This window comes from Pisolithus orientalis (genome assembly GCF_024613125.1).
Source record: "Pisolithus orientalis strain OTSU chromosome Unknown F5J12scaffold_20, whole genome shotgun sequence".
In the NCBI taxonomy this organism is placed as follows: domain Eukaryota; kingdom Fungi; phylum Basidiomycota; class Agaricomycetes; order Boletales; family Pisolithaceae; genus Pisolithus; species Pisolithus orientalis.
This window is the reverse complement of record NW_026260801.1, coordinates 4,161-25,607: the sequence shown is the minus strand read 5'-3', so window position 1 is coordinate 25,607 and position 21,447 is coordinate 4,161. Positions and strand designations below refer to the sequence as shown.

The 21,447-nt window shown below is 45.0% G+C and overlaps 4 protein-coding genes across 4 annotated transcripts; 2 read left to right on the top strand and 2 right to left on the bottom strand.

The window, feature by feature from the left end:
* Nucleotides 1-4,759: 4,759 nt before the first annotated feature.
* Nucleotides 4,760-5,998, top strand: F5J12DRAFT_893960 (uncharacterized protein; the record flags this gene model as incomplete). The annotated part of the gene is made up of 5 exons (XM_051747699.1): nucleotides 4,760-4,789; nucleotides 4,850-4,888; nucleotides 4,946-5,323; nucleotides 5,381-5,527; nucleotides 5,654-5,998. 5 exons carry the CDS (start codon nucleotides 4,760-4,762, stop codon nucleotides 5,996-5,998), a joined length of 939 nt encoding a protein of 312 aa, XP_051598697.1.
* A 6,406-nt stretch (nucleotides 5,999-12,404) lies between these two features.
* On the bottom strand, nucleotides 12,405-12,680 carry F5J12DRAFT_688078 (uncharacterized protein; the record flags this gene model as incomplete). Its single annotated transcript, XM_051740341.1, has 1 exon — nucleotides 12,405-12,680. A coding segment is annotated over one exon (276 nt), but the record flags the coding sequence as incomplete, so codon positions are not given.
* Nucleotides 12,681-17,637: 4,957 nt separating this feature from the next.
* F5J12DRAFT_783741 (uncharacterized protein) lies at nucleotides 17,638-18,258 on the bottom strand (the record flags this gene model as incomplete). The annotated part of the gene is made up of 3 exons (XM_051742901.1): nucleotides 17,638-17,685; nucleotides 17,849-18,052; nucleotides 18,094-18,258. 3 exons carry the CDS (start codon nucleotides 18,256-18,258, stop codon nucleotides 17,638-17,640), a joined length of 417 nt encoding a protein of 138 aa, XP_051598695.1.
* Nucleotides 18,259-18,632: 374 nt separating this feature from the next.
* F5J12DRAFT_906254 (uncharacterized protein) lies at nucleotides 18,633-21,447 on the top strand (the record flags this gene model as incomplete). The annotated part of the gene is made up of 4 exons (XM_051748767.1): nucleotides 18,633-19,235; nucleotides 19,288-19,618; nucleotides 19,784-20,161; nucleotides 20,189-21,447. 4 exons carry the CDS (start codon nucleotides 18,633-18,635, stop codon nucleotides 21,445-21,447), a joined length of 2,571 nt encoding a protein of 856 aa, XP_051598694.1.

The following is a 21,447-nucleotide window of genomic DNA, read 5'->3' as shown; positions in this document are numbered from 1 at the left end:
TATAAACCAACCAAAACCAACACCAAAGACAAATAATGGGTGAGTGGTGGTTTGCCTCTGCAGAACCTGGAGTGCAGAAAAAAGTCTAAATGTGGGGGGGGGGGGTCTTCAAGTGGAGTGCTCCTGGCACAAGTCAATGACAAGTTACACAGGAGAAGATGAATGAATGCTGATTGAGAAGGGGATGCTGAATGGAGCAAGGGTGTTCAGCCAAAAGGACTCCTAGCACAAGTTGATGTCAAGTTACACAGGAGTGGATGGATGACTAAGCAGGTGTGCTGACAAAGCACAGATGATACTTCAGATAATGAATGAAGGTAGATAGACCCTTATTGGAGCCTCAACTACCTAGGATGATGAATGGGGATGGTTAATCTCTTCCAAATGAGCCTCAACTGCCAGTGATGAGATATGCACTGAACTGACTTCTGGACTGCTTCTTGATTGCTTGTGGATTGCTTTTGTACTGCTTGTGGGTTGTAGCTAAGTACACAGGGGTTTATATACTGTGGGGGGAGTACAGCTTGTGACAAACAAGGCACAAACACTTAGTAAGTAATGAGTAAGGACTGAGTAATCATGATGAGTAAGCAAGAAATGAAAAGTAAGCAAGCAAAGAAGATTGGTAAGTATTGGCAATAAACAAGTCAAGGACAGTCAAAATATCACAGAATGAGTCAAATAAAGTCAGAAACTGAGTAAGTGCACTGATATCACATTAGGGGGTGGTGATGCAAGTCAGATCTTGGTGGAGACATCTCTAGATCCAAAGATGGCATGACAGATGGATGGTGTTTCCAGATAGGGAAGTATTAATTCCAGAATTGAAGGGCATGAGTCAGGCATCAAAGGGGCTAGGGTGTTGGGGGTCTGTAGGGCAATGGGAGCATAAGCAATCATGTCTCCCACCCTTTCATCCTCTCAGTGGAGTTAACAAAAGCTTCATGGACAGGGCTTTGATGGAGGAGGAGAAGGGGGGATGTCTTCTGCTGGATCTTGCAGTAAGAAGGCAAGATGCATGTCATACTCATCATGAATGTGATCAGGTAGGTGGGAGAACAGTAGACTATGCTGGAGCTGTTGCAATGCAGGAAGAATGATGCAGTGCAGGGAGCAGGGAGGAACAGTCCATATGCTTCATCAACCAGGGAGACCAAAATGACCACATAAGACCTTTCTAACTGAGTGACAGACCTGAGGCAACCAAAGAATGTCCTTCTGGAAGTCATACTGACAAGGAGAACACACTGACCAAGCTGCATGGGATGAGACAGGGCTGACAATGATAGGATGAACCAGGGGGGTTCAGGATGGATGGAAGCTGGCAGGAATGCCTGGCAGATATACATAGCCACTGTCTCTGGCAAATGAGACAAGTGAGATGATCAACAAAGAGGTGGCCATGATTGATGGACTTAACAAAATGAGCATCTGATGGATGGAGTGCTGTAGAAATGTGTAGGGTGCAAGGATCCTTGCCAAATTTGGAAGGCAGAACTGTGTGGCTGAGCACTTTAAGTGAGTGTGAGAACAGAGTCAATATCTTTGGAAATGGTGGAGATATGATGAAAACCAGAATGCTGTACATGGGTGCTAAAAACCTTTAACATGCACTTAACTCACTTCCTCTTTTCTCTTTAGCACTGACAACTCATTCTTGTGTGAATGATGACTGTTAACATCCAGCAGTCTTTCTATGCATGAGGCCTTTAGTCTTCATCTGCATGGCATGGACATTGCATGCAACTTGTCAATGAGTTAGGCAGAGTCAGCTGTAACCATGTCCACAACACCTTTGGTGTGTGACACTGTCCTCAGTTGTCCCCCTTCCCCATGTAGACATGCTCAGCTGTGTACCCATCCTCACTAACCTCTTTCACCCACACCCTCTGACTCTCCTTGCCTTCCCCTCACTCACTGTACCCCATGTCACCTTCTACCCCATACTCAACCCCCTCTTCCTCCAACAATGCATCCCTTTGACCTCAAACCTGCACTGTGCTCCTCAAACCTCTCCCTTACTCTCACCAACATCCCCAAGACTCCTCACAGCCAACTCTCCTGTACCTCCTCCATCACCTTGCACCCTCAATTTTCCACACCCCCAAAGCCAACCTTTTGCCCAAGTGATGATCAGAGCACTTTGAACATGCGAACAAGTGAGTGATAAATTGAGTGTGGAGTGAGGTAGGGACAGCTCATCAAAATGCAGTCAGCAGTAGAACTGCAACAGGGCATTTACACAGCACAGTGGCTGGGGGTAGTGACTGTCAAGTTCAGGATGTCCAGGTTGAGACTGGACTGGAGGCCAAGGGGTCAGGATCAGAAGGAAAGATGAAGATACAGAGAGGTGGACTGATTGGACTTAGTGACTGAGGTTACAGCACTATTCCCTTGCATGGGTCTCAGTCCAAGTCCAAGTCCAAGGTGAGGTTATCAGAGTAACCTTGTTGATTTCAGACTGAGGGAGTACAGGCCAAGTATCTAAGCCTTTATATACTAGAAGTAGCTATAGTATGGAGACTGGTAATGCCAGTCTTGCAAAGATTGCTAAGATGATTGGTAAGAATGGTATTAGTAAGGTATGACTAAGGTAATGGAGACCAGGACAGGGCAGACCAGGGACAAGACCAGGCAGAGATCAACTGAAGTGACACATTGCAAAGCAGTGTTCATTGCACTAGGACATCTGGGGATAAGGAACTGGCAAGGCCAAGGCCAGACTGAACAAGTGTGAGACTGAGTCCAGCTGGGGTCAAGGCACAACTATGACAGTGACCCTCTGTATATATGACCCAGCTCAAAGATTATTATATACCTGTAAAACCCTCTATCAGCAACATATTCACAATCCTATGAGAGTGCTTTGTGCACTCTCAACTCCATTTCATCCTTAAGATGACTTAGCAGAAATGAAACCAAGAAAAACAAAAACTTGAACCCCAGGAGACTTCTTCTGCTTGACCCCATGTTCTTTTTATGGTACACTGGCCCCTCTCTCGACTCCTGGGTTTGTGCATCACACACAGGAACAAATTTCATCTGGTGGCCAAGATGAAGAGCATGGTCTCATCCCTTTTAGCTCAGTCCTATGGTACATAATGATACCAGCAGCCTTCAGCTCATGTTTCTAGTATCCCTGTCTCTTCATATGTACCTGTAGACTCCATCAGTGAACATTTTTCTATATACATCCAAGAGCTTTCTGTTCCCTCTCTCCACCTTTCTGATGCTGAAAACAAAACATTTTGACATAGTATATATTCGAACCACAACAGAACACTTCACCTTGAACTCATAGCTTCTTGAGTCTACTTTGAAGATAGGTCTTCAACCCTGATGGGTGTGAATATGGGCCCTTGCTCAACCTCAGACATTTGTCCTCCATCAATCCACTTTTTTCTTGTGCTAGGGTACCTGATCCTCACTGTAAAATGCATTCAAATTGAAACAGAACAGGTCACCTGTTCACACAGCTACCATGGCTAAGCTTCTCTTCCAGTGCTGCTTCTACCAGGTTCATGTCTCTTCATGCTTATTCCAGTTCTGCATACCTCTCCTGTAGTGACCTTTCACAGATGTGCAGTGACCACTGAGGGTGTTTATGTAGTTGGGCATTTCCCTCATGGTCTGCCATTATCCTTCATACTTAGTTGGCTCATTCAATTTTGGACTGTCACCCTTCCTAGTGTAGAATGTTTGTAAGTGCTGTAACACGAAAGGAAAGAAATGAGAATATATTAAGAGTGCTATGGCTCTTTGAGTGTGTCTAGACCATAACACTGTGGTTGTTTCAATGTTATCGGACACTTGAAAGAGTATTCTAAAGTGAAAACAAAATATTTTCTTATGAAATGGATTACAAGCATGTTATAATTTTTTATTCTGAGTGGACTGATGAATTTTGTCTAAAGTTTATATGATGACAAACATTAAAGCATCTATCTAAATGTGATTGAAAGGTAAATATCAGGAGGACATCAAAAGATTATTGATAATAATATCTTAGTCAAAAGGTATGAACAATAGTGAAAAATTAAAATCAGAAATTGCTTCCAAGCCACACATGATTTAATATTATGTAATGTATTATGAGATCCATCGAAATAAAATATTTTGCACACAAAAAGGCTGTATTTTATAGGAAATATTTTATTTTGATACACCCCATAATACATTACATAATATTAAATCATGCGTGGCTTAGAAGCAATTTCTGATTTTAATTTTTCATTATTGTTTGTACCTTTTGACTAAGATATTATTATCAATAATCTTTTGATGTCCTCCTAATATTTACCTTTCAATCACATTTAGATAGATGCTTTAATGTTTGTCATCATATAAACTTTAGACAAAATTCATCAGTCCACTCAGAATAAAAAATTATAACATGCTTGTAATCCATTTCATAAGAAAATATTTTGTTTTCACTTTAGAATACTCTTTCAAGTGTCTGATAACATTGAAACAACCACTGTGTAAGACTGCTGCTGCATCGAGTGAAGGTTCTGACTTCTGGTGATAATCAATCTGGTTCAATTGACTTCCCACCAGTCTCCCCTTCTTCTTATCTAAGCTACCCTGCACATTCCTTCCACTTTTCCTCCCTCATCTTTTTCTCACCCTTGCTCCCATGTTGTCCAACCCCAACAACCCACCTCCCAATGCTGGCCTCCCAGCTGACAACCTTGCATGTGCTGCCTCCATCCTCCAGCTTCTACTGGGATAATTGCAGGGTGGGAATGAGTCAAGGAACATGTTGCTGGCACAATTGGCATCCCTCATGGTGCATTCCCTTTTTCTTTTTCTCGACTGTCTTTCCATTGACACCACCCTTTTGCCCTAGGGACTGTTGCCACCTACTCCAATTCCTGAGCCCCAAGCTGTCACCTCCCTTGCATGACTGGTTGACACTCCTCCTGTTGACATCATTCAAGACAAGCTGGCACCTGCAGCCACTACTGCCTTGGTTGACCACACCCCTGCAGAGCCCACACCTGTGACCATCATCATCCAGGAACTGGACCCCAGCCCCACTCTCGACCTCCCAACCTTCAACATGCTCCCAGACATCCCATTGTCCACATCCACCATCATGCCTTCTCACACACCCTCTCCTTTGCTCCCCAATCCTCTGGACCCTCCATCCCCTCTCATGCCAACTGTTTCACCTGACTGTCTGGCCTCTGTCCCAGATGCTGCCACACTGGCAGACCCTACCACACCTACTCACCAGGCACTCAATGCCTTTGAGCCTGGCCCTGATCATCTTCCTGCTGACTCTCCCTTGACTGGCCACATGTCTCTCAATTGTCCATCAGTAAGCCTTAACTTCTTTGGTTCCTCTCTGCTGCATAGCTGACTTCTCAAGGCCCAGAATGCAGACCATCTTGGAGAATCTGGTCTCCAATGGCACATGTATCATCTGGACTGGCACATTGAGCTTGTCAAGCATACCTCGAAGGATGGTGGCTTTCCTATCTACCTGCCTGTCCCCTGCAACCAGTGTCACATTGCTCAAGCTGTCTGTTCTGGAGCCCTAGGGCTCAAGTGTGCATGCTGCTGCCAACTTCATTATACCTGCCCTCTATATGTGCATGTTTTCCTCCTCTCTCTCAACCTAAAGGCTCCCTTGTTGATGCCACTCTAGAACAACTCAGTGCAGTCCCAAGCCTGGGTCCAGGCACTTTGCATGGGCCCTACCCCTCTGGCTCTCACTCCTCCTCAGTACCCTGCCAAACCCATCATCAAAATCACCCAAAGGCCTTCTCATGCTTCAAAACATGCTTGTGTCAAGTCTCCATCCCCTAGTCCAACTCCTCCTCCCTCAACTTCTGGTGCATCCTCCTCCAATTTGGCTCCAATCACCTCAACCTTGACCTCCCCTTCCTTGCTACCTTCGCTCTCCAACACCAAAATGCCAGTCGTGCTTCACAACCAAAGTGTTGGACCAGGCTTCGAAGGGTCATGTCACATCCAAGAAGGCATTGGGTAAGAGGAAATTGTGTGATTAAGTACCTTACACACACTCTTTTCTGGGCTTCAACAGCCCTGTCATCATACCTCATGTATATCCCTGTCCAACACAGAATCAATCAGCAGTTGTCAAATGGTCAAAAGCTGTGACTTTTTTTTTTTTTGATAGGACAAGTCAGTCACTGGTTGCACCAAATTATGCTCAAATTTGAGCCAATAGTCAAAGTGCCTCAGTTGAACAAGCACACCAATATCTACAACTGAAGGTTTCAGATACCCTCACCTGACTCACTCCCCTCAATGTCCTCTTCTCATAGGATGTCTTTGGTTTTGGGGATTGATTCATCCTCTATCAATTCCTCCTTGAGTTTGCACAGCTCTTCTTCACTTCAGTTCATGAGTTCCTCTACTGCTATTGAGATTTGTTTCCTAGAATAATAAGGGAGTAAGTGAAATGTGGCATATTGAAGTTGAGAAATTGAGCCATCAAGCTCAGCTAATAGGTAGGAGCCTCCTTCAGTTCACCTGATGACTACCATAGGGCCTAAGTATCTTGGCTTCATCTTGTGGTTGAGTTCCTTCTCAATTCTCATATTGTGAGCTAAGACTAGTGCTCCTGGTTCGAACTTGTAGCTTTGTATTGACCCCTTCACCCTCTGCTTGAACTCCTTTGCCATCTGGCACTGTGCCTTGTATACCTGTTGACAAACCTGCTCTAAGTCTTCTTGTCTTCGCTGCAGCTGGCAGCACCTATATGATATCAGTTCTTCAGTCAAATACTTATCCTTGTCCCAATTCATCAGAAAAGTCACTTTGGCAAAGTTGAATTGCAATCTTGGCTCGATCCCATGGACCATCTGATACAGCAAAAGTTTCATTGACTTTTGTGTCATCACCCTTTCAGCCCAGAACACTGATGGTGCATATGATGACCATTTGCCCACTTCACCCTCACAAGTCTTGATGAGAGCTTCTCGAACAGTGAGATGTCTTCTCTTGACAATGCCATTGGCCTGAGAATTGTATGCCAAGATCTTTATATGCCTGATATTGATATTGTACTTCTTTGTGACGTAAGCAAGGGCCTGTTTGAATGCAGAGTCATTGTCCATGACAATCTCCCCTATGGCACCCCACCAACACAAGATCTGTTTGAATATGAATTGTCCTAAGGTTTGTCCTGTTCTGCATGCAGCATCTGCACTCAGGATACAAAGTCAGGGAACACCTACTATGTACCAGAACCCATTCAACTTCAGCATCACCATTGAATCCATGTATGCCTTGTAAAACAGAGGCTTGGGCATGGCTATGACAGGTGGGATATGTATCTTGTCCATGCATTGAATTTGACATTTGTAGCAGGTATGGAGGAACCATTGTATGTCTTGATCCAAATCATCATATGCTTGCTTCATCAACTCCAGGCATTTCTTGTATGTGGGTACTACTTGATGCTGTCCCCTCAGTTCTTGATGCCATAGATCTCCATTCTTTGAGAAGAATCTTGCTGCATACTTGACCAGCAAGCTCAGATCTAGGTCTGACATTCTGGGCAGTCACTGTTGATCTTCAAGGAACTTGTGAACTACTTCCAACTGATCATCTTGCCACTTCCCTTTCTCTGTCCTAGGGATTTCTATATCAGCAGTAGCATCCATCCCTGATGCCTGCGATAAAACCACCAGGGTCTTGGTCACTTCATTCAACTTCTCCAATCTCTGCTCTCCAACATAGGGGATCCATCCTAGTTTCAGTTCAACAACCTTTTGACTTTGGAAAAAGGCTTCTTCTTGTTCATTGTGCTGAGGGTTGAGGAGTTCAACTGCAAATGATCCTACCTCATCAATCCAGTCTTCATAGTTGTCCTCTGGTTCTGGATCCTCATCCACTCAAGGTTTCCTCAATAACCCATCTGGGCCTCTATGCTTCTCCACTGGTATGTGTATCAGTTCAAACTCAAAAAGGAGTATACCAGCAATCCATCAATTGATGGTTGCATTTGGTTGCAGGTCAGGGCTATTGATCATACCCTTGATATACTTGGTGTTGACTTCCACAGCTAAATCTTTGACTCCAAATATGTGGTTGCATATGTCCCAAAGCATGTGAAATAGACTGAACAACTCTAGCTTTGCCTGGCTATAATGACTTTCCCTTTCATTGAACACAATCAACCCAAACCTTGATGGACAATGCTTTGAATCTTCTCTGACCTGTAAAAGTAGGTAGCCTACTGCCATGTGCAAGGTATCAACAGCCAGAATGACTTGTTGTCCTGACTTGTAATCTATCAGTTTTAACACTGGTGAGTTGGCGAGTGCTTCCTTCAAGTCATCCATTGCTGCTTCATGTACTTTGTCGAATCTGAAGACTACTCCCTTCTTGGTCAATTTGATCAACAGTTTTGCCCTTTTTGCAAAGTCTTGAATGAAGATGCAACAGTAGCTGCAGAGGCCTAAGAAACCTCGCACTTCCATGACATTCTTGCAATAGGGCCAATCTCAAATCTTCTGTACCTTGGATTCATCAGGTATTTGGCCTTTGTACAAAACCTTGTGTCCCACTATGGTGATAGGTGGGACTGCTACTGCAAATTTCTTTGCAGAGATGGTAGCTCTGGTGTGCTCAAGGTGCTGTAGAACCTGATTAGTAGTGACAAGGTGGTCCCATATGAACCTCCTGATTCCTGAATTCCCTTCAATCATTTCATACATTCCATCCTCTTGCATGTACCTCAATCACAGTCCTTTTACTGGTATGTTGTCAATGAATGGCATGGTTACTTCCAGTGTTTCCTCCCTGAGTGTAAATGACACATCCCCATGGAACACTTGTACAGTGTTCATGTAGCCCATGGGGAGTTTGGTCAACCTGAACATGCCAATTGGTGTCTGAAAGGTTGTAAGGTCATGATAGTCTTCATGGATCACTTGATGGTCGTATCTGACCATAAGGTCATACATGCCATACACTGCTTGTCCTGTGAACTCTTCCATGATACACTCCATGTGTGGGGGAACTCCTGAATCTTGTATCAAGACTGTGTTGAGCAGCTGTAAGTTGTGGACCAGCCACAGTGATTTCCCATCCATCTTCACTATGCAAAACCATCTTGATTGATAAGATGAAGTCAATGGTTTGTAAACTCCTGCCATGATCTTCTCCTTGATTATTTGCATGATGTCCCCATAGATTTCCAGTAGAATGGGAATATTCCAATATACCCATGGCTTGTGTGGGACCATCAGAATCTTGAGAGGCAGGAACATGTCCTCTTGGAACATCCCCCTTTCATTTGCATCCCAAGCAAAGGCCATCTCATGGACTCATACTAGCCACTTGACTAGTTTGAGTTCTTCAGGCCATAAAAATCTGCCTGGGTCCCATTCAAACTTGTCTGCTCTCTCCTGGGTAAGTCATTTCCTGGGTGTGAACTCTGGGGGATTAACTGGTATCTGGGGGAGGTTAGCTAAAGGGTCCCCCACTTCTCTCCTCTCAACTCTGAACTCTGCTGGCATCTCCATTGCAACTGGCCAAACCTTCTTCACCATGGGTTTGTACTTCATCACTTGCTTTACCCACTCTTCCTCATCCTGTAGCTCAGTGGTCAGACTCTACCAAATAAGATTTGAAACATAAATCTGAGGACTCAAAGTCCTCCTCTGTCATTGTGAACATCATCTTGTAACCTTTCAGTCTTGCCCCTGGGCATTCAATCTCTATTTCTTCACTTTGACCTTCTTCCTCAATGCTTCTATCCATTCCTCTTTCTTTGCATCCCTTACAAAAAGGTTCATCTCTATGATACTGTCCTGTGTCTCTATGACAAACATCTTGTGATCTGATTTTTATACCTGCAGGAAAAGTCAGTGCATTATTCATGCTCAATCTCAAGGAAACTCTATGGCTGGTCGCCTCTATGTCTAATGTCAATTCTTGTTTTCAGTTTTCAGTTATATCTTGAAACTGCAAGTCAAAGCCTGAGATGTATGTACTTGATTTGTTCTTATATACCACTATAGGCTGAGCAAGATACCCCAGCCTTACAGGGGTGGCTAATCCCATCAAAATGTCTCCTTGCTGGCTATTCAAGTCCTGGATGAAGTCTAAAAACCCTTGTCCTGAGGTCGACATTGCATCCCATGGGGTTTGTGCCCAATCCTCTGAACATACTCCTTCTGCAAAACTGCATCCCTAAACTGAGGGAACTGTGCAAGGGACCTTCTAGGTCTCAGTGAGATCTGGATCCTCTTGTCTGTCTCCAGATCTGTAAACTTGACAGTCTGTTGCCCATTTCTAAAGTCTTGTGTCCTAGCCCAAATTGTGCATAGGAATGGCCTGCCCAGGAGGATATTGAAGGGAGCCAACTTGATGACTTGAATCAGCACTTGCACTTCTGCTGGACTGATCCTGAGTGAAGCATCTCACACCAGGCCCAGCATTTCATCCTTCAACTGGTTCACAGCTTCCATGTTGATTTGGCTATCTCTCTTGATGGGGAGATGCAGAACTTCAGCTATTTCCAGTTGCAAAGCCACTATCTGTGAACTGCTGTCAAGGATCCCTTCTAGCATGACCTTCCCAGCCAGCTTGACCTCTACCATTATAAGTGGCATTGAATCCATCTGCATGAACCTCTCTTCTCCTATACCACACTCAAAAGCCCTCACATCATCCAACTGTGCTGACCCTTCCAGCATTCCCAATGCACCCAAGAAGGTAGCACCAAGTGCTACTCGTTTTGTCATTGCTCAGTCCTTGAACTCCCTCCAAACATCTGGACTTATGGTGAGTAGATCTCTTCCTGGAACTGTAATGGTCTGGTCCAGGTGCTGGTGGCATTGAATCTGTCTGTGCAAACCTCTCTTCTCCTATACCACACTCAAAAGCCCTCACATCATCTGACTGTGCTGACCCTTCCAGCATTCCCAACATGCCCAAGAAGGTAGCACCAAGCACTACTCATTTTGTCATTGCTTGGTCCTTGAACTCCCTCCAAACATCTGGACTTATGGTGAGTAGATCTCTTCCTGGAATTGTAACAGTCTGGTCCAGGTACTGGTGGCATTGAATTCATCTGTGTGAACCTCTCTTCTCCTATACCACACTCAAAAGCCCTCACATCATCCAACTGTGCCAACCCTTCCAGCATTCCTGATGCACCCAAGAAGGTAGCACCAAGTGCTACTCATTTTGTCATTGCTTGGTCCTTGAACTCCCTCCAAACATCTGGACTTATGGTGAGTAGATCTCTTCCTGGAATTGTAACAGTCTGGTCCAGGTACTGGTGGCATTGAATCCATCTGTGTGAACCTCTCTTCTCCTATACCACACTCAAAAGCCCTCACATCATCCAACTGTGCCAACCCTTCCAGCATTCCTGATGCACCCAAGAAGGTAGCACCAAGTGCTACTCATTTTGTCATTGCTCAGTCCTTGAACTCCCTCCAAACATCTGGACTTATGGTGAGTAGATCTCTTCCTGGAATTGTAATGGTCTGGCCCAGGTACTGGTTCAAAACCCTTGTCACTGCTGTAGGGTCTTTGAATAGACTCATATACCTATAACCTGTCCTTCCCACATCTTGATCAGCACTTCTGTCCAGTTGCTGTCCCTTATCCTTTAAACTTGCTTCAGGAGCATCCATTGAGCCAGACTGACTAGGTCCTGCCTGCTCTGCTGTCATGGTCACTGTACATCTCTCTTTTCCAGGTACTGCTACTCCATCAAACTTTGGGGCCTTCCACTGGAGCTTATTTTCTTCCCTCCATGCTGCCACAAATGCTTGTTCTACATCTGCCTGTTGCACTTCATACTCTATTTCTGAGATGACCTCCTTGGCCATGTCCTCTCCTTCCAAAGCATACTCTTTGATCCTAGCTCTCTTGACACATTGGAAAGAGTTGTGCACTGCTATGAATATATTCACATTCATTGGAGGTTCCTCTTCATGCTCAATACAAATGATGGGTGCTTGCTGCTCTTCTCTCCTCCTCCTGTCTCTTGCCATCCACTTGTCTATCAGATGGTACATCAGCTCATCCATTTGAGGAACACACATGCCATTGTTAAACTTTACCCAATTGTCTTTGATGATACACCTGTTAGCCATGTGATACCTTTCCAACATGCAACAAGTCCTTGTGCAGTGTCCTTGAAGGAAACAGAAAAAGCAGATTATTTCTGAAGGTGGCTCACATGCTCCTTCAACAATGTTTCTGGCTGGTACAGGTGCTGCCCTTCATTGGGCCTGTGCATCTGCCTGAACCTGAGGCTGCCTCTGGACTAACTTGTGCACTATCCTCCTGGCTTCCTCCCCAGGCAATAACTGAATGATGCCCCTCCTTGCAGCATGGCTTCTCATTGTATGGTACCCATGCCTCAGAAACTCTTTTATTTCTCATATGACCTTGTTCATAGGCTAGGGGTTGTCCAAATCACACAAACTGTTCCTAAATTTCAAGTTCTTGAGTGTGTCTTTCTGAAGTTCTGGGTCCAAGCCCTCCCAGAAGTAACCATTGTAGTCTTCTTGGGTGAGCTTGTAATGTCTGTTGAGATAGCCTGCAATGGTCTCATACTGCTGAAGATACTTGCTGAGGTCCTCTTCCCTCACTATAATCTTCCTGGACTGTGCTTGAACAAGATCAACCAGGTCTGCTTTAACATACCTCTTCTCTTGTTCTCCTGCACCAGGGTACACATTTGCGAGTGCCTCCATGAACTCATCCCATCTACCTGTTGTCTCTTGCAGAAGTTGCATCCACAGGTTCACCATATCGTTGTCCAAATACCAGATAGCCCACTTTGGCCACTCATACTCATCTGTACACCCTGCCTTCTTGCACAGGTGGTAGATTTCTTCTAGATAATGATAATGAATGTTATGCCTGAGCACAGTGACTTCTTCAAATGGAATAGGCATGAAGTGTGCGAGGGGGAGTCTACAGGCTGAACATGTCATAACCCCTATGGCTCAGTTATCTCTGAGGTCTGACAAAGGTTCTGTCCTCTGGTGATCTGCTAGGTCAGTCACATGGGGAGAGAACAAGGATGAAAGAGAAGGAAGTTAGCTGAGTTGCAAGCTATCAAAAAACTGAGGATACAAGGTAAAGTATGTGGGATTTATATACTCCTAAGTATGAGTACCATACCAGTCGCAACATGATGCATTGCGATGTGTATCTGCAGTAATCAACAGAGCAATCAGTCAAATAACTTAAACAAGAGGAGTCATATGGTGTCATATGATGGGGATAGGCAAGGGAACAAAGGCTATACTGGTGGCATAATCAATGCACAGCGAGGAGCCAGACACTGGATCTACAGTACAACATTTGGGCAACATAAGTGAGTCAGAAAGAGTCAACCAGAACAAGAAGTAAACATGTTGTCCATCAGAGAGGGCAGTGGAACACCAGATCAAAGGGGAGGTGCAGTCTCGACTGGTATTGGAAATACCTTGGCAGCAGGAGATCCAAATGACCCTTCCAACATATGGGCCCCTAGGATGGCAATGATTATGAGGGATGCAAGCAGGCATGTGATGCATGTGACTATGAGAAGCCAAAAAAGGCAGGACCCCTGATGGGAGCATAACAAGGAACCAGATTGGCTGTCTTCCCTGAGAACTTGGGCACTTTGTCCAAAGACCTAGAGTGCATTTTCTTGAGTGGCTTGGGTTTGTCAGATGCAAGGGTGCCTTGTCTGAGAAGCCTAAGGATACATTGCCCTTCAGATAGTTCCTCTGGCTGGGCCATTCTCCTCCTTGGCTCCCATGCTTCTGTGGATGGAGACCTATACCTCAAGTGATGTTCCTTCTCATGCTTTTTCTCCTTGCACCTGTAATACCTTCTTCTCCTTTCCTCCTCCTCACTCAAGTCACTCAATGAACTATCCATAGAGTAGGACCTCCTATGGCATCTACTTCTCGACTTGTCCAATCTTTTATGTCCATGGTGATGGGACTTCAACCTGTGCCTTGCTCTGTAACTTGACCTGGAAGTTGATCTGTACCTGGGCTCATGTCTCAACCTCAACTTCAAGGATGACCTCTCCCTATGTCCTGACCTATGTCTTGACTTCATCCTCATCTGTGACCTTGAGGGCAACCTTTCTCTGCTCTGCCCTTGGTGGACTGCAACTTTTGGGTCATTGATATAGATTCTATCTGGTGATTGCTCTGTCACCCTTTCCATTCCTTTGTCCCAGTAGGTCATAAATGGCAGTTACTCTTCTTCCTTTTCTTTCTTAGGCATCATGAACTTCAATGAGCTCATCAGTCACCTGTTGTCCCAGATCACTTTGTACATGTCCTCCAAGCCAGTAGTATTGACTTTTGCTCCTGTAAACATAGGAATGGAAAATGGAACATCTTTGGGCTCCTTTATGAATACTGTGAGTGGTAATTCTGTGAGCAGTGGGGGTGGTTCTTGTAGGAGCTTCACTGCTTCTTCTGTCAAACTGAATGATGTTTCTGAGTTTGATCCAATAACTGGTGCCAGTGTTCAATATTCTGTGAAGTTGGGTTCTCAGGTCTGTTTTGGCACTTCTGGTTCTGGGGATTCTGGAAGAGGAACTTCAGTGGGGAGCTTCCCAAGAGATGACTTAGCTAAATGGGGAGGTGTTGCTTTCTTCCTTGCTTTGAGCACTTCTTTCACTTTCTTGTGTCTCTCCTAGTGGGCAACCCTAGCTGCCATTCACCTGAGGTTGTACTTTACTTCCTGGTTGTCAGTTGAAGCCCCTCACAGTGGGCTCCAAGTGTAAGAAATTGTTTCCTGATGGCCAAGAACTCTGACTCCAGAAGAGGTAGGTTCTGCTTGAGTTGGGTCAACCCTGAAGGGGCTTTGGTCTGGATGCAGGATAAGTACTTTAGACAAACAAAAAGGGAACTCACCCAAGAGGATATTTCTAGACTCTAAAGAAGAACTTGACAGAAAGGAGCTGAAGCAGTGATGTCTTTGCTCTCCCCAAAGAAGGACACAGAGAAGGTGGTGATGTGTAGTACAGTAATCCTTGCCTGTGCTGTACTGTAGTCTCTAAGTGATGTGGCACATGCTGTGACCACCCATGTGCTTAGTCAGCTCTCAACTTTTTGACACTAAGTTCTCTCAGCCACACCCCCTAAGTCCAAACCCACTTCAACCCATCACCTACACTTTCCACCCTCAAACCTTTCCTTTGTCACACTAGAGGTGCAACTTCTCATAGGGAAAAGGTCTGCATTCCCTACAGCAGTGCACCTGAGTGACCTTCTGGAAGTGACAGCAGAATCCCTCATGGTGGGCTCCAGTTGTAGGAAAAGTCCAAGTAGCTGTATAATAAGAGCTAGATGGCTCAGATAAGAACAATAAAAATGAAGGGAATGAATTGCTTGTCCTGAGGGATTCTGGACTGCCAAGACTAGAAGGTGAGACCCAGCACTTTGTAGTGGTAACAATTTGTGACATGCATGGTGTGGTCTGCAGAGTAGTACTGGAAATGCAGGCAGTGTGCATAGTTCATGCATGGCAGTATGCAAAATGTGCAGTGTAGACAAAGTGGAAAAGAAACTCATGGTGACCTTCCAAGTGCCAAAAGGTATCATTCTGTACCTAAGTACAGGGCTTTATAGTCTGGGCAAACCCAGAACCTAAGTAAGACAGGGTACAAGTAATGGAAAGCCATGCAACAGCATGTACATACAAGACAGGCTGAACAGAGGCCAAGGGTATACTACTAACAAAAAGGGAACAGAGACCATGGTAAAAGAAAGAGTCCAAAGGAAGGGGAGCAACTGGAGCACAGTGGCCATGGGTATAGCATTGTGCAAGAGGAAGTGATGGTGTGGGAAGGTAGCATGTGAACAACAGTGGATGCAGGAGGTCCAGAAATGTAATGGTAGTCATAGAACAGTCGATGATAGGGGCTTATGTGTCCAAGGAATGTGGATTCCTTACAGCAGTGAGCCACCTTCTGGGTGAGTTTAAATTCTGCAGGGCCATCTCATACAATGCAGAATTCCCCTCTGCATGAGGCAGAATTCCAACCACATGCCATCATTGTTATGTAATGCCTGCCAATATTCCATGCTTGTCTCTGTTGCATCTCAGTTCAGTCTGACCAAGGATGGTCAGCATTTGAAGTCCCTGGGAGGTGTAGGGAGCCATATACTCCCTGAGGCTGGAACAAGAATCTGTCACTAAATTCCACAGGCCTCTGACAAACCCCTATCACTCTAGGCCTTTGGACACTTTTGGAATTCTTCCTGCTCATAACCTTGTGTTTCCTCCCAATGCCTGCTGCCTTCAGAGTTTCTCCTGACCTTCAGCATGTCACCCAGTCACCAATGAGCTGATCTGGAAATTCTGCATTTGCCCAGGGTCATCCAGAATTCAGTAGCTGAGCCACCACCCCACATCACCACTCATCCATGCTAGTCATCTCTATAAAACTCTGGTTACCCCTGTCACCCCAAATTCTGCAAGCTGGACTTCATGCCAGTATGCTCTGCCCTCCTGTGCTTCCCCCTCCCACCAGCTCCACCTCTCACTTGTACATGTACCATCATTCTGTTGGAAGATACCCCTTACTGTTGTTCCATTTTACTCTCAACTACTACTTGCTAGACTATTTCACATGCATCTGTAATTTGCTGATGTCTGTTGTCCTTTCCTTTATTTTCCAGTCTTTTAGTTTTTCTGCCCCACCTTACTCTGACTTGTACCTACATCCCTTGTGCTATATAATTCTACCATAATGTCAGAAATATACCACCAACTTCTAGGGTCACTATCTGTGTGTGTTCTGCAAGTTTGAGAGTTCCCAGAGTCTAAGTGCATATGTTGAGTCTACAGTGTCTACAGTGTCTCCAGTGGTCCTCATGTCTCCTGTGTCTTCCAATCCTGCACACCTTATCCTGTATCCCTCTCACCTCAAATACACTCTTCTCATCACATAATGGTTTCTCAGAATTTTGTATACCCATCTTGCTGTTCCTTGCATGTCCACATCCCTCCAGAATTAAATTCTGTGGCCCTTGCATGAATTCCCCTCCCCTTCTAGATTTATCCTTGGCTTCTCCTTCCATCCAGCACCCCTTGGGATGTTCCTAGGGAATTCTCTCTACAGCCTTCCTCTAGTTGCATGCTTCCCAGAAGTCATGTCCCACAGTGGCCATCACAAGCACAACACAGATGGACATGAGCATTGCTACTGGTGCAAATGTAAATGTATCAAAGTAATCAACACCTTCAACCTGTGAGTACCCCTGGGCAACAAGTCTGGCCTTGTGCATCAGCAAAACACAAAAATGTGTTAGTAACTCATAGCTGCCCATAGTATTTGCACAATTCCAAATTAGTCCAAAGCAATGTCAAGCATCCTAGCAACTCATAGTGCCAGAGTAGACTACACCAGACTTGCCCAAAGTAGTGGCCAGCATCCAAGCAACTCATAGCACCTGAGTAAGCCACACCAGTGATACCAGCAATCCAAAGACCAATAGCTACCTAGCATACAAGAGAACAGACACACCTAGCTAATACAGCAACCTAGATTCCCACTGTAGTAGAGAACTTGGTAGATCTAACTTTGTTCCTGTGCATGAAGGCAACAACACACAGACATAACATACAGCATTTTTTGATAAGTACAGGAAAGTAATGGATAGTACTAGTCTAGATGAATGGCAAGTATTTGACTACCAGCATGCTCAATAACTGTGCCTATCAAGATCCAGCAGAAGTAAAATAGTGGCCCAAAAGAAAAGAGCAAGCATAGCATAGCATCAGACTTGAGAGATGGCTGCAGCTCACTGGCCAGAACACTAATGTTGAAAATAGGCTCCCCCAGTCTGCATTTTTTCATTGCTACACATAATGAGCTGACCTCCATATCTTTTTCATGGACTCTTGCCTTGCCACTGCCCGCCTTGTACTTGTACAATTTGGCCATCAATTCATATTTGTGGGCGATGCATGTGGCCAGAGCTTGTTCTGCACAAAAGACTTTGCATTGTGCACACACTATGTCAAGAAGGAGAAGTGCCTCATGATTCAGCTGACTCTTTGATTCATGCTGCAGATTGAAAACCTATCAATGAGTGGTTATTAGGAAGGAAAAAAAGAACTTACTGTGTGAGTGGATGACTCCAATATTCCATACATCTCAGCTAAGACACCAGTTGTCTCCACTTTGACCTCAGCACTGCTAGAGGGACTGTTGCAGGAAGAGAACCTGCCATCATGAGGCTTATGGGGCAGTCCTTTGCTGCCTGGGTGATGCTCAACTGTGGGCATGGTTGATCCAGCATGAAGGTGTGTGTGATTGAGGTTATAAATGGACATGAGTGACTATGTTTGTGAATGGGATGTGATTGGGTAGTATATGAGAAATACACTCTGTAGCGATCTGAACAACGTCCTGATTTGCACTGAAGTGATAATCATGTAACATGGAATCAGCCTGCCTGACCATCTAGAGTATGCCCTGCTGTCCAAGTTGCAGTAAAGGCAGCTTCCAGAGTCACAGTACTGTCACAATGCACATGAGCCAGCTGTCCTCTGGGTGCAATACCTGGGTCAATAACTTAGTCTGCCTTCACAAGTCTCTCCAACCTTCAAGCTTGAACATTCATAACTCTCAACACCCAACACACTTAGAAGATGTCCCAATGAGCACCAACCCCAATGACTATGCAACTCACAATTACCCAGATTTTGTTCATATGGCAACAGATGACTTTGAGGGTGCAGCTAAAACATTTGGACTTGGCCCAACATTTATGGACAAATTTAATGGCAACCAGTTCAGCAACCTACAGGCATCAAATCTGTACTACCCCTTCAACTCCCACAATGAATGGGAGCTGGCATCATGGTTACTTTGTTCAGGCCTGAGCATGAGAGCTATAGACTCTTTCTTGTCATTGTCAATCATAAGCCTGTCCCTATTCTCTCTGAAGATCATTATTGATGTGCACCAGATACAGCTACTAAATATTTCCTTTCATACAGCCAGAGCACTTCATGGGCTGGCTGAGTTACTCCCTGGTGGGCTGTGCTGGCACTCAATGGAGATTACTCCTTCACGGCCAACCAAACACCCTGTGCACTTGTACTGGTGTGATCCCCTGGAATGCATTGTGTGGCTCCTCAAGCACCCTTTGTTCTCTGACCAGCTTGATTTCATTCCGAGGCATGTATACAATATGCCCAAGAAGCTTTGTAGGGTGTATACAGAGTGGATGACTGCTGATGATGCTTGGTGTATGCAGGTATGTTTCCACTGCAAGTTATAGATCCTTTTATTCAATTGACATACCCCAGTCACAGCTTCTGAGTGGAGTGACTCTTCTTGGCATGATACTTTCTTCAGACAAGACAAATATTACTACTTTATGTGGTGGCAGAGTTGCTCATCCACTTCTCATCAGCCTAGCAAATATCAAGATGCCCACACACCTAAAATTGTCATCCAACTCATTTATGCTTGCTGCTCTCCTCCCCATCCCCAAGTTTGTGCACAAGAACAAGTGTATGTGTGGCCTCCTCAAAGATAGGCTCATTCATGAATACCTGGATATCATACTTGAACCTGTCAAGCAAGCTGCCAAACTCAGCATTATGTTACCAGATCCTCTGGGGCACATGTGGTACTGTTTCACACCAATTGCAGGTGATATTGCCAACACTCCCAAGGCTGCCATGCTCGCAGCTGTTGGGGGAAAGACTTCCCTGATCACCATGGCGATGTACAAACAGTTTGGAGACCCATTCCAACATGAGCCATGAACCATGTCCACCACTTTGGCTCAGCTCACAGTGGTGAAATCAAAGGTCCACCCTACAAACATCCAAGTCTTCTTTCACGAAGCACAGTGCTTTCACCTCAGCAGAGTTAGTGACCCATTTTGGAGGGACATTCTGCTTTCTTGTCCAAGCACTTTTATAACTCAAGAGCCCCTTCACCACCTGCACAAGGAATTTTGGGACCACAACATGAAGTGGTGCATAAATGCGGTTGGTGAAGCTGAAATCAACTTTTGCTTCTCAGTTTTACAGCCTACTGCAGGGTTCCATCACTTTAAAGGTGGTGTTGCTAAGCTGAAGCAGGTGACTGGATGTGTGCACCATGATGTCCAACATTACATCATCAGTGTTATTGCTGGACCAGCCCCTCCCAAAATTATTACTGCTATTTGTGCACTCATGGACTTCCAATACTGAGTCCAAGCTTACTGCATTGATGATGACAATCTTTGTATAATATCTTCTGTACTGGATGAGTTTCACATGCACAAGCAGTCAATACTCAATCACAGTGCACAATGTGGTAAGGGAAACAAGCCCATCGACAATTGGCACATCCCCAAGTTAGAACTCATGCAGAGCATCATACCAAGTGTGAAGCATGTTGGGGTCACCATCCAATGGACTGCCGATGTAACTGAACACACCCATGTATCAGAGATCAAGACACCCACATCAGCTAGCAGTAACAATAACTACGATCCTCAAATTTGCCAGTACCTTGATTGCACTGAAAAATGTAGGACATTTGAACTCACAACATCATTATATGAATCGAAGACTCACTCCCATGGTCATGCAGAAGAAAAGTCCTTGGAGGTTGAGGATGGGAGTTCTGATGATGGCAACAGTGAGATCAGTGATTGCAAGGAGGCAGATCTAGTTTCCAAGACACCAGGTCCCATGTGGCCCATCACCAATTACTTTGCCATCTCTGCGTGCCTCAGGACCCAAGATCCAGACTCCATTCCCTTCCCCTTGCATAGTTTTATCACAGATGGTATGGTGATCAACCTTTCCTATGACCCACCCTTGCAACACATTAGTGTTGATGGTGCTGCCAAGAAGTTTGGACTACTTGACCTCCAAGCTGCCCTTGTCAATTTTCTAAATTGTGAGAAGGTGTATGGACCAAGCTCTGTGCACACTATAAGTGGGCAATGTCGGGGATCAAGCTCTTCAACCCTGCCTTTTACTGATCTGCAGGTTTGGTACAAGATGTGGCTGCAGAACATGGTGATACATGATATCACAGACATCCTCCCTGCCCAGACTCTCTTCTGTTCTCCACCTTGCAAGACCTGGACCCTTGGCCGCTATGATGCAGCTATTATCAATGTGGACCCCCATTTCAAATGGCCAGAGAGCAGCCTGAAAGGATCATGGTCCACACTACTTTTCCATGTCACTCACAAGAGTATCTTAGGTCATGTTGTTGGCCAGCTCCATCTCCTGATGCACCCTTTTGGCAAGAGAGGGGTAAGATGGTTGTGGACAGACCATTTTTTGGTCTACATACAATGTTTTGACATAGCAGCTGAAGATGCAACACACCTACATATCCTTAGGTGTGCAAAGAGAGTGAATGGCCAACATCTTGGTGATGTCATCCCATTCAGTCAGGTCCGGGTGTTCACACATCTCATACCTCACTTCAGGCAAACTGCAGATAATTGA